The sequence below is a fragment of the Hyperoodon ampullatus genome, assembly GCF_949752795.1.
Source record: "Hyperoodon ampullatus genome assembly, chromosome: 7".
In the NCBI taxonomy this organism is placed as follows: domain Eukaryota; kingdom Metazoa; phylum Chordata; class Mammalia; order Artiodactyla; family Ziphiidae; genus Hyperoodon; species Hyperoodon ampullatus.
In genome coordinates, this window is record NC_136920.1 from 72,323,274 (window position 1) to 72,341,250 (window position 17,977).

Sequence of the window (17,977 nt, forward strand, 5' to 3'; positions counted from 1 at the left end):
GCTCCACCTCTGCCTACAGTGCGGGCAAAGAGCTTCACCTCCCTAGGCCTCAGTTTCTCGCCTGTAAAGAGGCGAGACAAGGGCACCCCCCCATCAAGCAGTCATGAGGACTGGATGAGCTCGTTTCTGTAGATACTTAAGCAGAGCATGCTGTACGGTTACTGTTATCCTGGGCATCAGACACCTCACGTCTGCGTCTATCTATTTGCTTTGCCGCACCGCCTCACTCTGCAGCAGTGTTCGTTCCCTTTCACAGGCGAACAACTTGAACAGCTAGTCAAAGGAACAGAAAGACCAAACTCCACGCTTTCAGTCCCCTCCCCGATAACCACCACAGGCTTTGGATTTAAAGAGCTCCTGGAGAGGGGAAGGCCAGTGGTTTCCATGGCAACAGAACTGTTCCTGCTCCCCACAGCTGCACCTTGACAAGTGTATTAGTGCCAAGGAGGTCAGCTTGGGAATGCAGGAAGCAGCTTTCCTGGACAAACTGTCCCCAGGGCCAGAGGGGGTGCCAGGGGAACAGGGTGGTTTCTCTGGCAGAAGAAATGAACCTTGTAGATCAGCTTGTACGGTGTTTAAAAAGCCACTGTGATTTTGTGAATATCAGTGCACTATGTTCCATGTGGGTACCAGGGGATTCTGGATCATCCAGGCAAAAAGCCGTTTATACAAATCATGATCCTTATGGGCAAGGTAATTGTGGCCAAAATGTATCTAAATTTAATTATTATTATCATAGCCAATCAGTATTTTGACTCATTTCTAACAAACTCTGTGCACTTGAGAGAGGTACTTAATCTTTCTGGCCACAACTCCTAGTAAGAAACACATTTTATATCACGAATCAGTACACACACACACCCATACAGGACCAAAACAAAGGTTTCATCAAGCAAAGCTTACTGTTACTATGTGAATACAGTCTGATATTTCCTATTCTATTTCATTAAAAAAATTACGGGTTGTGATCTATGATACTGATTTCATGACCCACTGATAGGTTGTGATTGGCAGTTTGAGACACACTGGCCTAAAGATTCTTAAAAATTGTCCCTACAAATCTTTGAATCTATGAGCTTAACAGAATCACTCCCAGAAAGAACTTCAAGAGAACATTCTTAGAAAATTTTGAGTAGGAAAGAGTCATGCGTGGCTCCAAGGCTCATGAAGGCGAATGTGATCAACGCGAAAGGCTGTGAGAGGCTCCCTCAAGTCAAGGCTTCCAGCCACGCTCTGGATCCACGTGGGTTGGGAGGTCTGGTTGCCATAAGACCCCTCATATCACGTGCCCTCTTATTTTATGTCATCAGCCTGGACACTGGAATCATACAATCCTCCCGGGAAGCACTTTGGCAAAATAAATGAAGGGCATGATCACGTGCCTACACCCTGACCTGGCAATCCCATTCTTGAGCATATCACCCAAGGAAATAGTTCAAATAGTAACTGCAGTGTGTGCGTGCTGACAGATGGTTATATTAGGATAGTGGAATATGAATATTTCAATTTTCCATTGTTTTGGGGGACACGACTCTGCTACTTCTACGATGGTGATTCTAATAACAGTGCTGAAGTGCCTATTGCAAAGAACTTCCCATCCCTCACCCCCGGGCAAGTGCTGCCATCACCTGGATGCCACCCGGAAGTACTTCTGGATGAAGTAGCACACGACAGCCAGGGGCAGGAGGGCCACGAGGAACACAGGTGTGACATAGGAGATGACGGCCAGAGCTGAGACACAGAGCAGGGTGGAGCGGCTCAGGCACTCCAGCGTGGACGGGATGTGCTGCAGGAGGGGAGGGTGAGAAAGGGAGGTGAGTTCTGGTATTTGATCACCTTCAGTGTGTTACCTGGCGCCATATTTTGCTCTCTTCCTTTATTACGGTGCATGTCTTTCCCCTGCAGCTACGCTGTAGGCTCCCTGAGAACAGGAATTAGAACTTTGTTTTTCACCATCTAGTATGATGGCAAATAAAGAACACAGGCTAAATCAAAATGAATATCCTCCACAAAATCAGTCACCTTGGTTTAGAGTATGCTTGCAACCTTATTGTGAGCCAGAGTGGGCTTGGATGGAAGCCAAAGGGATGTGGTTTCCTTCAGCCTTATTATGAGGGTCTCCCAGGGGAGGCCCCAGGTCCTGAGGCAGCATTATAATCAGATGGTGGCCACTGGGTTCCTACCCCAAGGCTCTGATCTGGGGAAGCCAGCACCAGACAGGAAAAGCTCCTGGGGCCCTGGCCTCTCTGAACTGCGGAAATGCGTCGCGGTCCTGTGTACCTGGTCGATGGTGTTACAATCCGATGAGAACCTGTTCAGGATGGTTCCAAGGGGTGTGGTCTCGAAAAACCTAAGAGGTAACCAGAGGAGCAGTTACTCATGTGTTTACTGATTTCCTTCCTGTTTACTGAAGGAGGACAATTATTTCTTTCGTTTCAATGTCTGTGGGGTCATCCCCAGGTCTGCTTTTCCAGGGGCATTCGCCTTTGCAGGTCTGTAGACATCTGGCCTGTGTCGCTGAGAATTCGCGTGGCCACCCAAGGGAGTGCTGGCCCCTCCCCAGCCTCTCTGACCCTACAGCCCACGTGTGACCTCTGCCACCGTTCTCAGCTTATCGCTCTGCCCGACACACTCAGGACTCCCTCTGTGTCCTCCTGGGGACACAGAGTTCTCTCCAGAGGGACAACTCTCCCAGGGTGGGGAGGGGACAGGGCCCCGGGGCAGCTTGTTGGCCGGCTGATCCTGCAAGGTCACTCCGGCTGTCAGCACTCCGGCTGTAACCCAGAACCGGCACAACCCCAAAAAGAGGATTTCAGAACCACAGATCTGGACAAATAGAGGGTAAGTAAACCTGGAGGCCGTGTCTGTGGGCCACAGAGTGCTCACAAGGCTGAAAAGTAAAAAGTGCAGATGGTGAGGTCTGGCATTGAGGAGGGGCCTACTGTATTTGTAAACCGAGTTAGCCAGCCAGTTGGGCTGTGACAGCTTTAAACCTCTTTCACACCAAGCAGCCTTTGAGGGTTTTATCCATCCCATTACGGAGGATGAGAACAGCTTCCCAGTGTGTCCCTGGGGTCAGAACCTGCAGAATGGCTGCAGGCGGAGAGAGAGGCAGGGGAGGTGAGAGCTGAACCGTGGGTGGTACCTGCCTAGGGAGGCGAAACTAACATTTATGCAGAGCCTGCAGACACTCGCTGTGAAGGGCTCTGGTGACAATTAGATGAGCTAACCATGTAAGATTCCTAGCACCATGTCTGGCTGAGTAAATGCCAGTTTCCCTCTGCTTTCTGCACCGAGGAGGGCACTTTTCTCACATCATCTCCTTGAGTCACCCCAGAAGCCTGTGACAGAGATCGTATATCCCCATTTTATTGATGGGAGACCTGAGGCCCAGAGAACAATGACTTGCCCATAGCCCAGCACAGCCAGGGGAGAGGCCTACCTCATGGGAGCCAGGATGATCTGGTTTAGCAGGCTGCAGTGCAACCTCTTGGCCACCTTCAGCCCTGTCCACTCCACTGTGATGGACGTGACAAGGCACAGCACGATGCCCAGGCTGCAGAGCACCGTGAACACCATGGCGTAGACGGTCTGGTCGAGGGAGCAGTCCTGGGCCTGGCAGAGAATGAGGCAGGGTCCTGCAGGGGGGCGGTCCATGCTCAGCCCTCCCCCAACCCCAGCCCCGGCACTGGGGCTGCTGGCCACACCTGGCTGAGGGAGCAGTTCCTCGCCATGGGGTTCAGGATCAGGGCGCTGTCCGTCCACTTGGCCAGCCAGTAGTCAATGGCCACCAAGACCATGTGCTTGAGCAGCTGGGAGAAGATGAGCAGTGAGAGGAGCAGGATGCCGGCCGAGGACAGGTACTTGGTGCAGGCCCGCCACGGGATCTTGGCGCGCTGGTGCAGCACCGACGACAGGTTGTCCTCCTCCTCACTCTCGGCCACCTCTTCTGCAGGCCGCAAGAACCCACCCTGTGGCTTCACATTGCACACCCCTCTGAGGGGAACCAGGGGGTGTGTCAGCCCCACTTACAGATGGAAAGACTGAGGCACACAGACGGGATGGGATTTCATCAGAGGCACGCTATCTCCCCACTCCCAGAACCCCAAACCTTAGTCTCCTCATGGTTGATCAGACCTCAGGCCATGATTTCACTCCAGTCCCACTGTCTGTACCTTCCTCCTCTTCCTCATCCTGCAGGAGGCCATCTCTTGAGGACATGGCCCGGGGCAGGCCCTGGGGTGGCTCTGTGGCTTTTCGCTCCACAATGGTCTCCTGAAAGACAGATGGGTCTGGCCGATGTCCTTGGGGTGTGCAGAGGGGAAAAGGGAGGGTAGGGGGGCAACCACCCCCGGTGATGTCCAGTGTCAGTTTCCAGGTTGCCCCTGCCTGGGGGACAGTCCAGATGGACACGTTTGCCTGCCAGAATTTATTCCTTCCCCTTCATCAGCTACTAGCACCCCAATATCCCTGTGGGAGACCACCTCTCCCTTATTCTTAGTCTCTGTGATTCAGGGGGCTGATCATTCTCCCTTGCTCCTGGGGTGTGCACATGACCCAGGACTGGTCAATCTTCACATTCCACATCCCTGACCACAGTGATTTGTTTGGGGTGCGCACATGACCAAATTGGACCAATAAGAGTCAGCCCTGGGACTTTTGCTAAACTATCATGAAAGAGGCACTTTCCTTCTGGCAGAGTTGTTGACCTGGGAGAATGGAAACCTGAGATTGCCAGTGGCCCTCATTGTTATACGAGAATGAAGCCAATGTGAGGTGAGTAGAACCAAGGGATGGGGAGAAATAGATTCCTGATGATATTGCTTGACTACCTGGATCTAGCTCCACCTGAAGCTATGGCATTGACTTTCCAGTTTCTTGAGCCAATAAATCCTTAACTACCCACCCTTTTTTTCTTTGCTTAGCCAGTTTGCATTGGTTATCTGAAGCTTTGTAACTAAATGGTACTGACTATCTCAGGAAAAGGGGAAGTCATCCTCCCGACTCTGCCTTGGGTAGCTGGCACAGGTACTGGCTCTCTAGTAGGAGCAAGTTCATGCCCAGCTCCCACATCTGTCCTTTGTGTGTGTGTGTGGGGGAGGTGGGGCTTCCTGGGGCCAATGAGGGCAGGAAGACCTTTATGAGTTCAGGTTCTAGCAAAACCTTCCCCTCAGGGGGTGGCTGACTGGCCCCCAAAATACACCCACCTTCTCCAGCTCTTGGTCCTGCCGGTTCATGAGGGTCTTCCAGTGCTCAAAGAGCTGGCACTCAGACCTCTGGAAGTCCTTGAGCGTGCCCTCCCTCTGGATGGTGCCGTCCTTCATAGCGATGATCTGGAAAGGCAGAAACAAACCTGGCGGGGGGCTGGCTGGGGAGGAAGAGTGGAGGTCATGCCCCTGCCTGACCGAGAGGTCTAAGATGGATGTACACAGAGCACATATCTTTTCCCCACCACAAACGGCCTCCAACTTGCCCACTGCCCTCAGCAACACACTCCAGGATTTAGAGTCTGGTACCTCTGGGGGGGTATTCTCAATGGTTGTCCCGTGGTTGATAGGAGGGTTTACAGAGCAAATTAGTGCATCCTGGTCAAGCTGTCTGGTTATCCCCAAGGACTCCAGCAGTGAGAGCTGTTTCCATACACTGAAAGGCCTAATAGCACGTTACCCTTAGCTCCTCCTCATGGCAGATCTGATATGTTCCACCAGTGTTTGGCAAAGCACCTGTTGGTCTAAGTGTGTGTGGCCTCTTTGAAATCAATAAAACTTATTTTATTTGAAACATTCAATGTTTTATACTCATGTAGACCCGTCAGTAATTCAGAAACCCGTCCTGCTCCTCTCACCCCCACCCACCCCATGCTGGGGTTCAGGGACGGATGCCCAGGAGTCCTGTTCACTGACACCTTGAGGAACCAGGCACCTCCATGTCTGCCTTCTTTGGACTAAAGATTGTCCTGAATTGTCTCACCAGAATCACCACAAAAACTCAGACACAAACCTGTACCTGCTTTAATAGCTTTTTTTAAAAATCTAAATTTTTTTCTTTTTTCTGCTTTAATATCTTTTTTGAAAAATCTGGATCTTTTTTTTTTTTTCATAGTAGAGGGAAGATCTTAACACATGTAGAAGGAAGACTTATTTGGGGGGAATTAGCAGGGCTGATTAACACAGACCTGAAGCTTAGGAAGGACCTCAATTTCCCCGGACAAATTTATGTAGGATTCAGGCAAGACCCAGATTTCACAAGTCACATGATTTCCATCTTAAAAATTAAATGCTTTCCAGTTATTTGAAAAGTAACTATTGTCTTCATGTTGAGGAATATGGGAATTTAACTGATGTGGGATTTCACAAAATTGCATTCTACTGGTAATATTGAAGTTTCTATTACTACTGCCATTGTTTGTTTCCATATTTTCCATTTGATCCTAACTTGAATCTGATGCACTCGTGGGCAGGAAGATGGCTCTCCCCTCCAAATGGGCACTCCCCAAGGCTAGGGGGGTGAGTCATCAAACTGGGCAGGAAACAGAGGTAAGAACTGAGTGTCTGCTTCTTTTTGAGACTTCTTTGTGCCAGCCTTGTGTGTACCCACATGGGGCCCGTGTCAGGATATGGATGTCTGCAGCTCTAGGTGATACCAAACCCTTGGGCTATGCAGGGTCTCCCTGATTGGCCCAGCCTGTGTGAAGCCATCCATTGCTGATCTCTTCTGCTTTGTGGCCCTCAACAGTTGCTACTGAGACATCTGATTGACTCCTTTGAGGATGTCCGACTGCCTCTCCCGCCTCAGCCCTCCACAGCTTGACCCCCTTGTGGCCCCTCACCCAGTCTGCATGCGGCAGGTACTGTAGCTTGTGCGTCACTAGGACCACGGTCCGCTTATCATCTCGGAGCAGCTCAAGGATCCCAGCCTGCATCAGGTGGTCACTCAGATGGACATCCAGAGCTGAGAAGGGGTCATCCTAGGCAGAAGGGAGAAGGTAGGTACACATGTGGGAAGAGGGGATAACAGTGAGTGTAAAAACCACCAGAGCTACACCAGCTCTGTTTTAGGGACTGACACTAACCCAGCCCACCGCGTGGTCCTGGACAGTGCAACCAACCTTTCTGGGCCTCAGTTGCCTCATCTTGAAATGGGGCTATGAGTTATGCCTCTCAAACAGATCTAATCACAAGCATTTCCTGACTCCTGAACCTCCACTGACTCCCTATAGTTTATTAAGTCTGAATTCCTTAGCACACTAATCCAGGCCCTTTATTTACCGCCTGCTCAGTCTTCCTTTCCAGTCTCACTTCTCATCTGTCTGGTGCAAGCTCCCTACGCTCCAGGTTTCCAGGGAATTTGCCATTCCAGGCCTTTGTCCAAGCTGTTCCCTCTGCCTGGAGTGCTGATCTGCTTCTTGTCTGTCTGGTGAACTCTTACTCATAGTAATAGTGGAGGGTGGAGAATAAAGCTGGGGTCAGAGACCTGAGGTTCCTTCTTCTAACCGTCTGTCCAAATGGGCTTCCTCTTTCCTTCTGTTTAACTGACTCACTCTTCAAGACCCTCCTCTAGGAAGCCCTCCCTGATTACTCTAGCCCTCCCTGTTGTCTCCCTGGACATAGTCTGTGTCACACAGTTTGGCTTTCAAGTGGGCTGTGGCTCTTGAGTGTGGGTAAGCTCTGTCTCCCTAATCAGACTCTCAACCTTTGAGGCCAAGGGCTGGGTCTTAGAATTCTTCAGTATCAACTAAGGCACCTCACACAGAACTTGGCATGAAGTAGGGCAGGTATAGATAAGTTTTATCTCATGTTTGATTACTAGTGGTTAACTGGAGTGCTGTGTTGAGAAGGATTCTAAGGCCAAGTTAAGTTTCCATGGGAAAGAAAGCTGTGATCAATTAGCAATGTCTGCTCTGGGCATGAGATGTGAAGTGGTAACTCCCCTTCCATGTATTTGCCATTTTATAGTCGGGCTAAATAAGTGTTAATAGGTTGGGGCTGTCCTACAGGGAGGAGGCCTATAATTACTACTCGCCTCCCCTCATGGCTACTGCAGAGCCCAGTGTGAAATCCACATGGGTCAATTGGACTAACCTTGCCTCAGTTTCTCCATCAATAAGATGGGTAGGTAGTATCTCTGGCAGGAGAGGATTGCTCCTGGAGGGGGCGGTTGTTGGGTGATGGTGTGTGTGGGTCTGTCTATCTGTGTAGGCAATGAGCCAAAGTGGCAGCCAGACACGAGGGCCCCAAGGGGGTATCAGCTGGTGCACTCACCAAGAAGACGACGTTAGTGTGCTGGTAGAGGGCTCGGGCCACGCTGATTCGCTGGCGCTGACCACCGGACAGGTTGATGCCCTGCCGCCAAAGGGGAGGAAATGTCATGCCCTCACAGCCCTTCAGGAGAGACTGTCCTGGCCCCTACTTGTGAGCTCTTTGGGAGGGAGGCCAGGCTCTATGCACCTCTTTGCCCCCTCCTCACCTGGCAGAGAAGGGGAACTTGTACATGTTTACTGAATTCATTCAGAAGTGGGGAGAATGATTCCCAAGGTGCTAGGGACCATCTGACCCATGAAAACCAGGATGGAGGAAGGGCGGATTTAAATCTCACATAAGGAGGACAGCCACAGAAGAATCCTATTTGTTTAAGCTTATGGAGGAGGGACCCCGCCCAGAGAGGGAACAGGAAGAACCACCCTGAGTCTAGCGCAGTGCTGTGCGGGGTCTCAGTACATACCTGGGGCATGAATGGAGATGTCAAGTCATCTCCAGCCTGGGAAAGTGCTAAGCTGACCTCTGCACCAAGCTAGACTGAATACATTTCGAGGACAGCCACCAACCCAGGGCTCAAGGAGATCATTTTGATCCCACTGCAGGCAACTCTTCAGCCTTCCTCCTTTCTCATTTCTCATTACCTGTTCTCCCTGAGAAGGATGTCAGGGCATGGTGATGGTGACGGGTGGGGAGCAGGGGAGGCTGAGGGCCCCAACTTTGAGAACCACCCCCTGGAAGCTGCTACTAACCCGTTCCCCAATCTGGGTCTGGTCTCCATGGGGCAGGATGTCGATGTCTGGCTGCAGGGAGCAGGCTTCGATGACCATCTTGTACCTGCAGTGGGGTGGGTGGGTACACAGCTAATCACCCTGGCCAGAGGTGGGCCTGGGCATTTGCAGAGGGTCATTACCTTCCAGGCAGACGTGCCCAGGAGGAGCAATGGCTTTAATGGGCCTCCTGATGGGTGTAAGCAAACACCCCGTGAGCTTGAAAAGAGCTGAGGGCAGCACCTGACACCATCATGAAGAAAGTTAAATATTTGAAAGATGAATTGGATGGGAGCAAATAGCCACATAAGTGACAAGAGAGGGCCTGTGGCCCCTGTGCAGTGGGAAAAGCTGCAGCCAGAGCCCATGCTTGGAGCACTGCCAAGGAAAAATCACTGCTGGTTTGCTTAGGCAGTAAATGATGACGGCTGGTCAAATATTCGCCCAGCCTGCTCCCCTCACACTTCCCGGGTCAGCTCTCAGCCTGGGCAGGTGCCAGCCAGAGTGCATGGAGGCATCAGAGGGTCTTGGTGACATGTACTTGGGTGTCAAGAAGACTTGGATTTGAAACCCATTTCTGTCACTTACTGGTTGGGTGGCCTTGGGAAAGTTACCTAACCTTCCTGATTCTTGGTTTCCTCATTTATAAAATGGGGATAATAATAGTACCTGCCTACTGGGATTGATGTGAGCATTACAGGAAATCATGCATAGCAAGAGCACCTGGAAAGAACTCCATGGATGTTAGCAGTCATTAGCACGGGGGGGCTGGGGGTAGGGAATCACGAGAACGGAGACTCATGGAGGGCTGGGCGAGCCTTTTCACCAACCTCAAGAGAAGGCACCAGGGTTCCTGTACCTCCCTCCCCTCCTGTCCTCTCAACCATGGGAGCTGGACTGCCCTGATGCCCAGCACATCTGGATCATTTCCAGATGGACCATATGGAACAGGCTGGAATCCAGATAAGGGGGCTGGAGAGCAGGATGGCTGGCTGAGGAAGATCGATGGAGGAGCAGGCAGCCGGCTGGGCTTGGGGGCTGGGGCAGTGGCTAATGCATGACCAATTTCTCCCCTCCCCAGCTTGCCCCCCAACCCACCTCCTCGAGGCTTTTACCGTTGTTTGTTGAAGGGACTCTCAAAGGTGATGTTCTCCTCCACGGTGGCATTTAGCAGCCATGGTTTCTGAGAAGCGTAGGCCACGGGGCCTCTCTTCCTGGAAAAAGCAGGGCAGGAGTAGGGAGGTATTCTCAGGGGGTCATTGTCAGAGGTGGTTGTCAAGCTGATGGATTAAACTGGGGCAAGGGGGTGGGGCAGCACTGAGATGAGGAGGTGCAGTTGGCAACCTGCTTTGTGTGGCTCCTGGTGGCCTCTCGTTCCCCAAGGGCCTGAGGCAGGCTTGGGTGCTGGGTCTTAGCTGGCTGGGGGATAAGGGACCTCAACCCCTCCCTGCTCTCCACCCCTCCCTATCCCACCCCTTCAGTCTGTTCCCCTTCCTAAGTCTCTACCCAGAGCCTGGGAAGACCCCAAACTGTGACCAAACTAAGTAAATACTTGAACCCTGATTTCCTCCTTCCTTGAGTAGCCCTCAAACCACTCGACTTTGATGTTAGCAGGTAACACTCCAAATGGAACTTTTAAAAATGAAGAGTTGGGCTTCCCTGGTGGCGCAGTGGTTGAGAGTCCGCCTGCCGATGCAGGGGACATGGGTTCGTGCCCCGGTCCGGGAAGATCCCACATGCCGCGGAGCGGCTGGGCCCGTGAGCCATGGCCGCCGAGCCTGCGCGTCCGGAGCTCCGCAACGGGAGAGGCCACAACAGTGAGAGGCCCGCGTACCGCAAAAAAAAAAATAAATAAATTAAAAAAATGAAGAGTCAAGGAAACCACATTTAGTGTGATGTGGTTTCTGAAGACACACACACACACACAAAAAAAAGGAAAGAAAGAAAAGGAAAAGATGACCACCAGACAAAAATTATCCGTGCATCAAGGGAGCAGCTTGATGCACGGAAGCAGCGGTGGCCTCCGAACCACCGCATGAAGCACAGCACCCTCCCTGGCCTCCTCTGCAGCTGGGCTGGACCTGGGGGGCTGCCTTCCAGAGCTCTGTTGCTCCCTTGGCCTGAGACCCCCTCTGAGGAAGTCTGCCCTGGAGGGCGGTGCTCTCGGGACACAGTACCTGATATCCGAGTCGGTTGCCGTCTCCCGCTCTGGGCTGCAGCAGGGGAGGAAAGATGTACCTTCAGGGTTCACCTGAGTAGACCGAGTTCTCCACAGACATTTTGAGCTCCTTCATACCCAGCGTGAGTGCCTTTATAATCCCTGAGACCAAGACTGCAGCCACAAAAGCCACACGCCATCCAGGGGAAGCCTCCACTGCCTGAATACATGCGGCATGTGTGAGGAAGGCCTCAGGGGACCTGGTTAAGTTACGAGGGACAGTGGGGGGAAGGCACCATTGGTGTAGGCTCATGGGGGTGGGGGTGCTTCCCACGTCAGAGGAGCATGAGGCCCAACATGTGGCTCCTGCAGACCCAGCCTCTGCATCAGGGCGCGGATGCACTGGCCGAGGTCTTGGGCTGACATGGCTGCACAAATATCTGGGGCAGGACGTGCGCTTTGACCGTAGCCAGGCGAGGCCGGGCAGGCCACCATGGGTGCCTGCAGTCTGGGGATGGTAACCTACAGCCGATGGAACTCAGTGTGGCACCTAGAGAGCTGAGAAGGGCTCCAGGTGTGATTTGCAGCCCCAGGTCCCTGTCAGAAGACAACCAAGGAGCCTGGGGGATCTGCCGAGAGGGACATGGTCAGCTGTGGTGCCCACGTAGCCTGGACAGACCCCAACTGCTCCAGTGTCAAATACTCCGTCTCGTTGTGTTCATCCATGCGTTCATATTTGTCACATACCATGAGGTCTGATTTTTGGCTCAAGAACTATGGTCACTATGACTAGAGATTCTGGGCTGTCATCATGCCCTGGCACTTGGCGACAAGGTGGGAGAAAGGGCAGAGAAAGTATGGGGAAGTGAAACCTCTGTGGCGTTGGAGAGTAAAGGCCAGAAGCTTAAACGGATTTCCAAGGTCAAGTCAACCTCCCACTCCTGACTTCCCACCACCTCCAGTGTGTCTCGATTGTCTTGAAAGAGGTGTGGTTAGGCAGGGTTTTGAAGGTCTTAGAGCCACATCGATCTATTTCACTTGGATGTCTTAGACGACCAGAACATAAAGCACATTGAACATAAAGCAACACGACTGAATTTTCTGTCTGCCTGGGGGATACCCACCTCCGCTTTTTATAGCTTTGTTTCTCAACTTTTTTTCTTTCTTTCTTTTTTTAATTTATTTTTTATTTTTTTATATTTGGCTGCTCTGTGCAGCATGCGGGATCTTAGTTCCCTGACCAGGGATCTAACCCATGCCCCCTGCACTGGGAGCACGAAGTCCTAACTGCTCGACCGCCAGGGAATTCTCCAAGCCCCTTCCCTTTATTGGAACCCACTTCCAACCGAGCTCCAAGGCTGTACCTGGGGTCCTCTCCCGTTTCGCTGTCAGGAAGGCTGCTGGGGCACAAATGGGAAAAAACAATACCAGTTACTTCTCACTCCATTGCCTTCCTCTCCATCACACTGTGTCTTTGGGGAGAAGCAACCCCACAATCCCCACCCCTCCGACCCAATCCCAGTGCCCCCAAGTGGCTTCCTTGGAGGCAGAAACTGTTCTTCTCAATCTCTGTCCCTCCTGCAGCAACTGGATGGGCCCCCTCCAAACAGCAAGGGCTTCATTAGTACTCCTGACACAACTCCAAGCAGCAGTGAGGCTGGTTTGGCATCAAGACTGGCTTATAGTTGGGAAAACTAAAGCTCAGGGAGGGAAAATGACTTTCCCAAGGTCATAATCATTTCATACAGCATTTTCCAACTGTGGATTGGGACCCGAAAATTGGGTCTGAAACAAGTAAATTGCAACTGCACTTAAAAAGAAAAGAAAAGAAGAAAATACCAATGTGCATTGCATGTGGTCTAGATGTGTATTTTTTGTGTGAATTTTTTTTCTCTTACCTATCAATGCATAAATGTAGTGGACTGTGATGTAAAATCTGTTTCATACTGTGGATTACAGTAAAAATTTTTTTGAAAAACTCTGAGTGAGGTGACCTGAATTTTGGTGCCAACTTTGTCAATGCTCTTTCTCCTGCCCCAGGCCACCTTTCAACCTTCCAGAAGCAACCTTCTGCCAATGAAGTATGTACTTCTGACATGCACATTTGAGGAAAATCAATCTGTTCTGTCTTCATGCAGATCTTACTTTAATAATAGTAAAACCAGCTGACATTTATTGAACTTTTATAAGCACTGTGATAAGCACTGCAATAGTATTAACTATTTTAAAGCTCAAAAAAACCATATGAAGGAGGTCCGCACATTATAGATAAGGAAAGTGAGACTTAGAGAGGCTAAGTAACTTGCCCAAAGTCACACAGCCAGTAAATAGCAAAGAAAATAGATTTGTCTAACTCCAAAGCTTCATGCTCTTAATGACTATGCTACATTGCTTCACTGTGATTACCCAGGCCATACCTCTGATAAATTTCTTGCCAGGAAAACAGGATGGACAAAAACAGGGATGGAAAGAAGCCTGATGAAATTCTCTTTTGTCCTCTGCTGAGGAGCAGAACAGAATGGACCCTGATGGATATATAATCACCAGTTCCCTATGATCCAATTTGCCGATCTTTATGGTTTCATTTCACTCCCTCAACTCAACCTAACCTCATGTTCCCTAACCATCAGATTGCTGTAGTTTATGGACAAGCTGGTAATGTGAGACATTAAAAAACCCAAGCTTACAAATTCCAACTCTGTGGCCACAGCCCAGATAAGCTCATTGCTGCAGTCTTCTGCCTTGACTGCTTCCAGAGTTGCAAAGGCTGTTATTTTTCTGGAGGGAAGCACATCTGTGGCCTCCTGAGGACCCCAGCACACATCGAACTCCCTCGGCTCTAACTCAGGTTGCATCATTATCTGGGCTGTTCATTTAGCCCTTATAATGAACTACCTTCTTCTCTAATCAGCTCCTGTGTAAGTCTTTTATCCCCAGTGGGATTTTAAGGCAGGAAGAGCATCCTTTTCAGCTCCCACAGTGCTTAGCACATGACAGGTCTGTAATAAATGGAGGTTGGTAACAGACATCTTTAATCGTTTGGGAGGAAGGAAGGGAGGGGGGCTAGCACTCAATGCGGGCCATCCTCATGCCAGGCACTGTGTGAATTTGTTTGTATTCATCACTTCATCCTCACAACGACTCTATAAAAAGATGTTAGTATCCCCATCTTACAGATGGAAACACTGAGGCTTAGAGTTTGCCTGATGTGCCCAATGGTACAGAGCTAAGAAGAGGGGAAGCTGGGATGTGACTCCAGAATCCAGGTTCATCTTCTCCTCTTTCCAGTGTAGTTCCAGCCTTCCTAGAATGAGCCTCCTCATTGTGTGTGTATGTCTTAACCTGAAAAGTAAAAAATGGTATGTGTGGCGCACACTTCCTCTCATTGATTGCTGGGCTCTTAAATGAGTGTTCCTCTTCTGCCTGCACTTTTGGGACCAAGCAGTGAGTTAAGAAGATGATCTCTCCTTTTCTCTGACCCACCTCCTTCCCTGCAACCAGCTCTGAGCTGGGTGCCTGTGTGCATGGCAACCTGAATCACTGCAGAGAGCCTGCCCTCAAAGGGCTCATGGTCTGGCAGAGTGAATCAGACAGGTACAGAAGTCAGAAAGTTATAAGGGCCAAAAGAAAAGTAGCAGCAAGAAAGTCCTATAGAAATTTTGGGGGAAAGTACACACAAACACATATGCAAATATGCAGAGAAAAGACTGGAAACTTCTGGGTGGTGGGATATTAGGTGGTTTTTAATCTTCTTTATACTTGCGTATCTTTTCTCATTTAATGTAATTCTTTTAGAGTCAGAGAAAAATGTACTTTTTACAAGTAGTTTGGAGGAGGAAGAAGTCTGAGAAAGTGAGGAAGGGCTCATAGAAGTTACAGGTGAACGGAACCACGAAGCGGGAAGGATGGAGACAGCGGAGGTGGAGGGAGGGAATTCTAGGCTGAAGGAGGAGCCTGCACGAGTGCAGGCAGTGTGAGAAGTGGAAAGAACATGGGCTCTAAAGTTTGTATCCCATGGGCTTCTCTCCTCACTGGTTGTGAAATCTTAGGCAAGTCCCTTTCCTTAGGGGAGCCTGTTTCCTTATCTATAAAATTGGGGTAATGGTAGGAACCTCACCATGACTCTGGGAGAATGTATTACCAACCTAGCTCATAGCTGGTTGGAGGGAAGGACCTGGGTGGGGTTCGAGAATGAGGGATGGGGTGGGCGGGAGATCATCCTTTCAGCTCAGTGCTCGGTTTCAAAGGCACAGGCAGAGGAGGAGTCCAATGGCCCCAACATTCATTTAAGACCCCAACAACAAATAAAAAGGAAAGCAGTGGAAATTGAGGTTGGAAGGGGAAGTTAGGACTTATGGGTCTCCATGGTCCATTCATCCTGCCCCAGAGGGGCTTGCTGCTGCTCTGAAATGTTACCTTTCACGCACAGTGCCCTTTCCAATTGATGTCATTGGGTCCTAATGCCAAATCTCTGAGGGAGGAAAGGGTTTTTCTTATTGTTCAGATGAGGAAACTAAGACGCAGAGAGGTGAAGTAACCTGCCCAAGGTCACACAGCTATCGAGTGGCAGAGTCAGGACTACAACCAGACTATCTAGTTCCCAAGTCGGGCTCGTCATGTCCACGTGGTGCCCCTGCTGTCTGCCCACCATCTCACCACACCTGCCTCCTGCGGGAAACCTGGGGTGCCCTTGAGCCCCTGACCCAACTCCCCAAAGGCTCCAAGGAACTGTGTGAACAGATGGATCATAGAGTCGTCCTGAGACAAGCCTATTTTTCACCCTGGGGAATCGGGGGTCTCAGGAGGCAGCCTTCACACCCACCACCACAAGGCAACAATGTCCTGAGGCAGGCTCAGAACAAGTAGGGCCCGGGGCGCACACCTCTGTGGGTGGCAGGGGCAGCAGGGAGCTCCAGAGAGGCCAGTTGGCAGTTCCTCGTGGGGAGGTGCTTCAACGCTTTCCTCGGATCCCTGCTTCCTGCTGTCTCCCCAAGGATGTTTAAAATCAATCTACTGTGGACATTAATGGCCCTACTCTTTATTTCCAGGGAAAGAATTTCACTTGAACATATCTGCTAATTTTGAGTGTTTAGCAGAATGTTTTCCTCTTAAAGATTAAGGAGAAAGTTTGCAAATTCCCAGGTTAACAGTGCATCGAAGCAGAGAGCCAGGCAGGCGCAGGTGACTATTAGTAAAGTGAGTATTTGGGAACCGCAGGAGACCTGGGTTCTCCCAGAGACCTGGAGCCGGGCAACAACCGATGTGCAGGATCCACTCAAGGCTGCTGCAGTAACTCTCCACCCTAGAATGTAGGGCCTTACCCCTGAAGCCCCCATGCCCATCCTAGGCCTCTGTCCACCCAGGACTGGTGAGCCCCCTGAGGGCAGGGGCCAGGTCTTCTCCTTTGTACCTTACACAGAGCGGTTCACAAAATACACATCCTGTTGGGGGGCACCTGGGGCATGGCATGGAATAGCCCTCCAACCCCATCTCCAAGGAGCTCAGTGTCATGGGGGAGACATGCTCCAGCATACGGTGTGAGGCATGCACGAATAGGATTTGCACATTCCAAATGCTGGTGGAGAAGTTGGGTGGTGGAGGTCTGGGTGAGGGAAACAGCTTGGGCAAACGCATGTGGAAAGGAGAGAGAGGTAAAGACGCATTTAATGACAGTCTCCTAAAGGTCATAAGTTGTTCCTGGTTCATTCATTTAGCAAATGCATTCATTTAGCAAAGGCGCTGTGGATACAGAGAGACAAACAAGATATGATCTTCATCCCCAAGGAGCTCACTACAGTCTCTCCTGGAGACAGGCTGGAGTATAATTAAAGAGCCACAAGGGAATTTTGTTCCTGGAATAGAAGTACATCGTCAAAGAATAATATTTATAATAATATTTATAGGGCATTTGCTACATGCCAGGTTAAGCTTCACGTTAACTCCACGGGTAATAAGGGAAAACTGGTACAGAAGGGTCACAGAATTTCCCAAAGCACAGAGTCCAGATTTGAACCCAGACAGCCTGCCTCCAGAACTTTTGCTCCTATCCGCTCAGCAATACTGCTCATTTTTTTTCAAGGAAGGAATAAATGAATGGTTGTACACACAAAGCAATCTCCCCAGAGCATTCTCTGTTGTGACCCTCCTAATCCCCCAAATCCCTGCCTTGTACCTCCTGGAACTCTTTCTGGCTGCCTGGTCACCAGGTCTTGGCCCTGGTATGGATGAAAATCACTGGAGCGGCTTGGCATCGCCCCCCTCTCTGGCTGCAGACAGGCAGGCCCGTGGGAGGGGCTGCTGGGTCAAATGCTATTTTGCTCTTGGCTCACTTGGCAAGCGCATCGTTGCCCTGCAGCCCTGCAGCCCTGCAGCCCAGGGTCTGAGGCATGGAGCTTCTGCAAGTAACGGAGGGGGGCCCTCAACACACAGTCCCCACACTTAACTCATTGCCCAGGGTAGGTGGGCCAGGCAGAGCTGTGTACGTGTCCAGGATTTTGAGAGACAAACAGCAGATGAAGCCAACTGAGCCAGGTATGACCAGCCTCCTTCTCCCATCCACTGTAACGAACTCCTGACTGGTCTCCCTTCCTGCAGTCTCTCTCTCCCTGATCCCTCATCCTGTATCACCAGCACGTTTCTCCTACAGCCTTCAGGCTAAATCTTGTTTCCCAGACCAGGTATACAGGGTGTCTGACCTCAGCCCAGCCCACTTCTTTAGTCCTGTCCTTCACCAGCCTCCCTAACACCCACTGCTCCGGCACCAGAACCACACCCTCTTACATGATCATGCCTTT

General features: G+C 50.7%; 1 protein-coding gene across 8 annotated transcripts in view; it reads right to left on the minus strand.

Annotated features, from left to right (window-relative positions):
* The window catches only part of ABCC8 (ATP binding cassette subfamily C member 8), a gene marked incomplete at both ends in the record, with an annotated part of 75,773 nt that overhangs the window by 9,446 nt on the left and 48,350 nt on the right, over positions 1–17,977 (minus strand). For 2 of the 8 annotated variants that reach the window (XM_079708690.1, XM_079708688.1), the window contains 12 exons: positions 1,629–1,786; positions 2,281–2,350; positions 3,443–3,609; positions 3,708–3,949; positions 4,176–4,275; positions 5,208–5,333; positions 6,830–6,967; positions 8,262–8,342; positions 9,008–9,092; positions 10,141–10,239; positions 11,203–11,238; positions 12,548–12,580. In XM_079708690.1, the coding sequence (XP_079564816.1) occupies positions 1,629–1,786; positions 2,281–2,350; positions 3,443–3,609; positions 3,708–3,949; positions 4,176–4,275; positions 5,208–5,333; positions 6,830–6,967; positions 8,262–8,342; positions 9,008–9,092; positions 10,141–10,239; positions 11,203–11,238; positions 12,548–12,580 (1,335 nt within the window). Of the gene's footprint in view, positions 1–1,628; positions 1,787–2,280; positions 2,351–3,442; positions 3,616–3,707; positions 3,950–4,175; positions 4,293–5,203; positions 5,334–6,829; positions 6,968–8,261; positions 8,343–9,007; positions 9,093–10,140; positions 10,240–11,202; positions 11,239–12,529; positions 12,584–17,977 lie in introns of all 8 variants that reach the window. The other 6 variants (XM_079708689.1, XM_079708687.1, XM_079708686.1 and 3 more) reach the window with 4 other exon arrangements.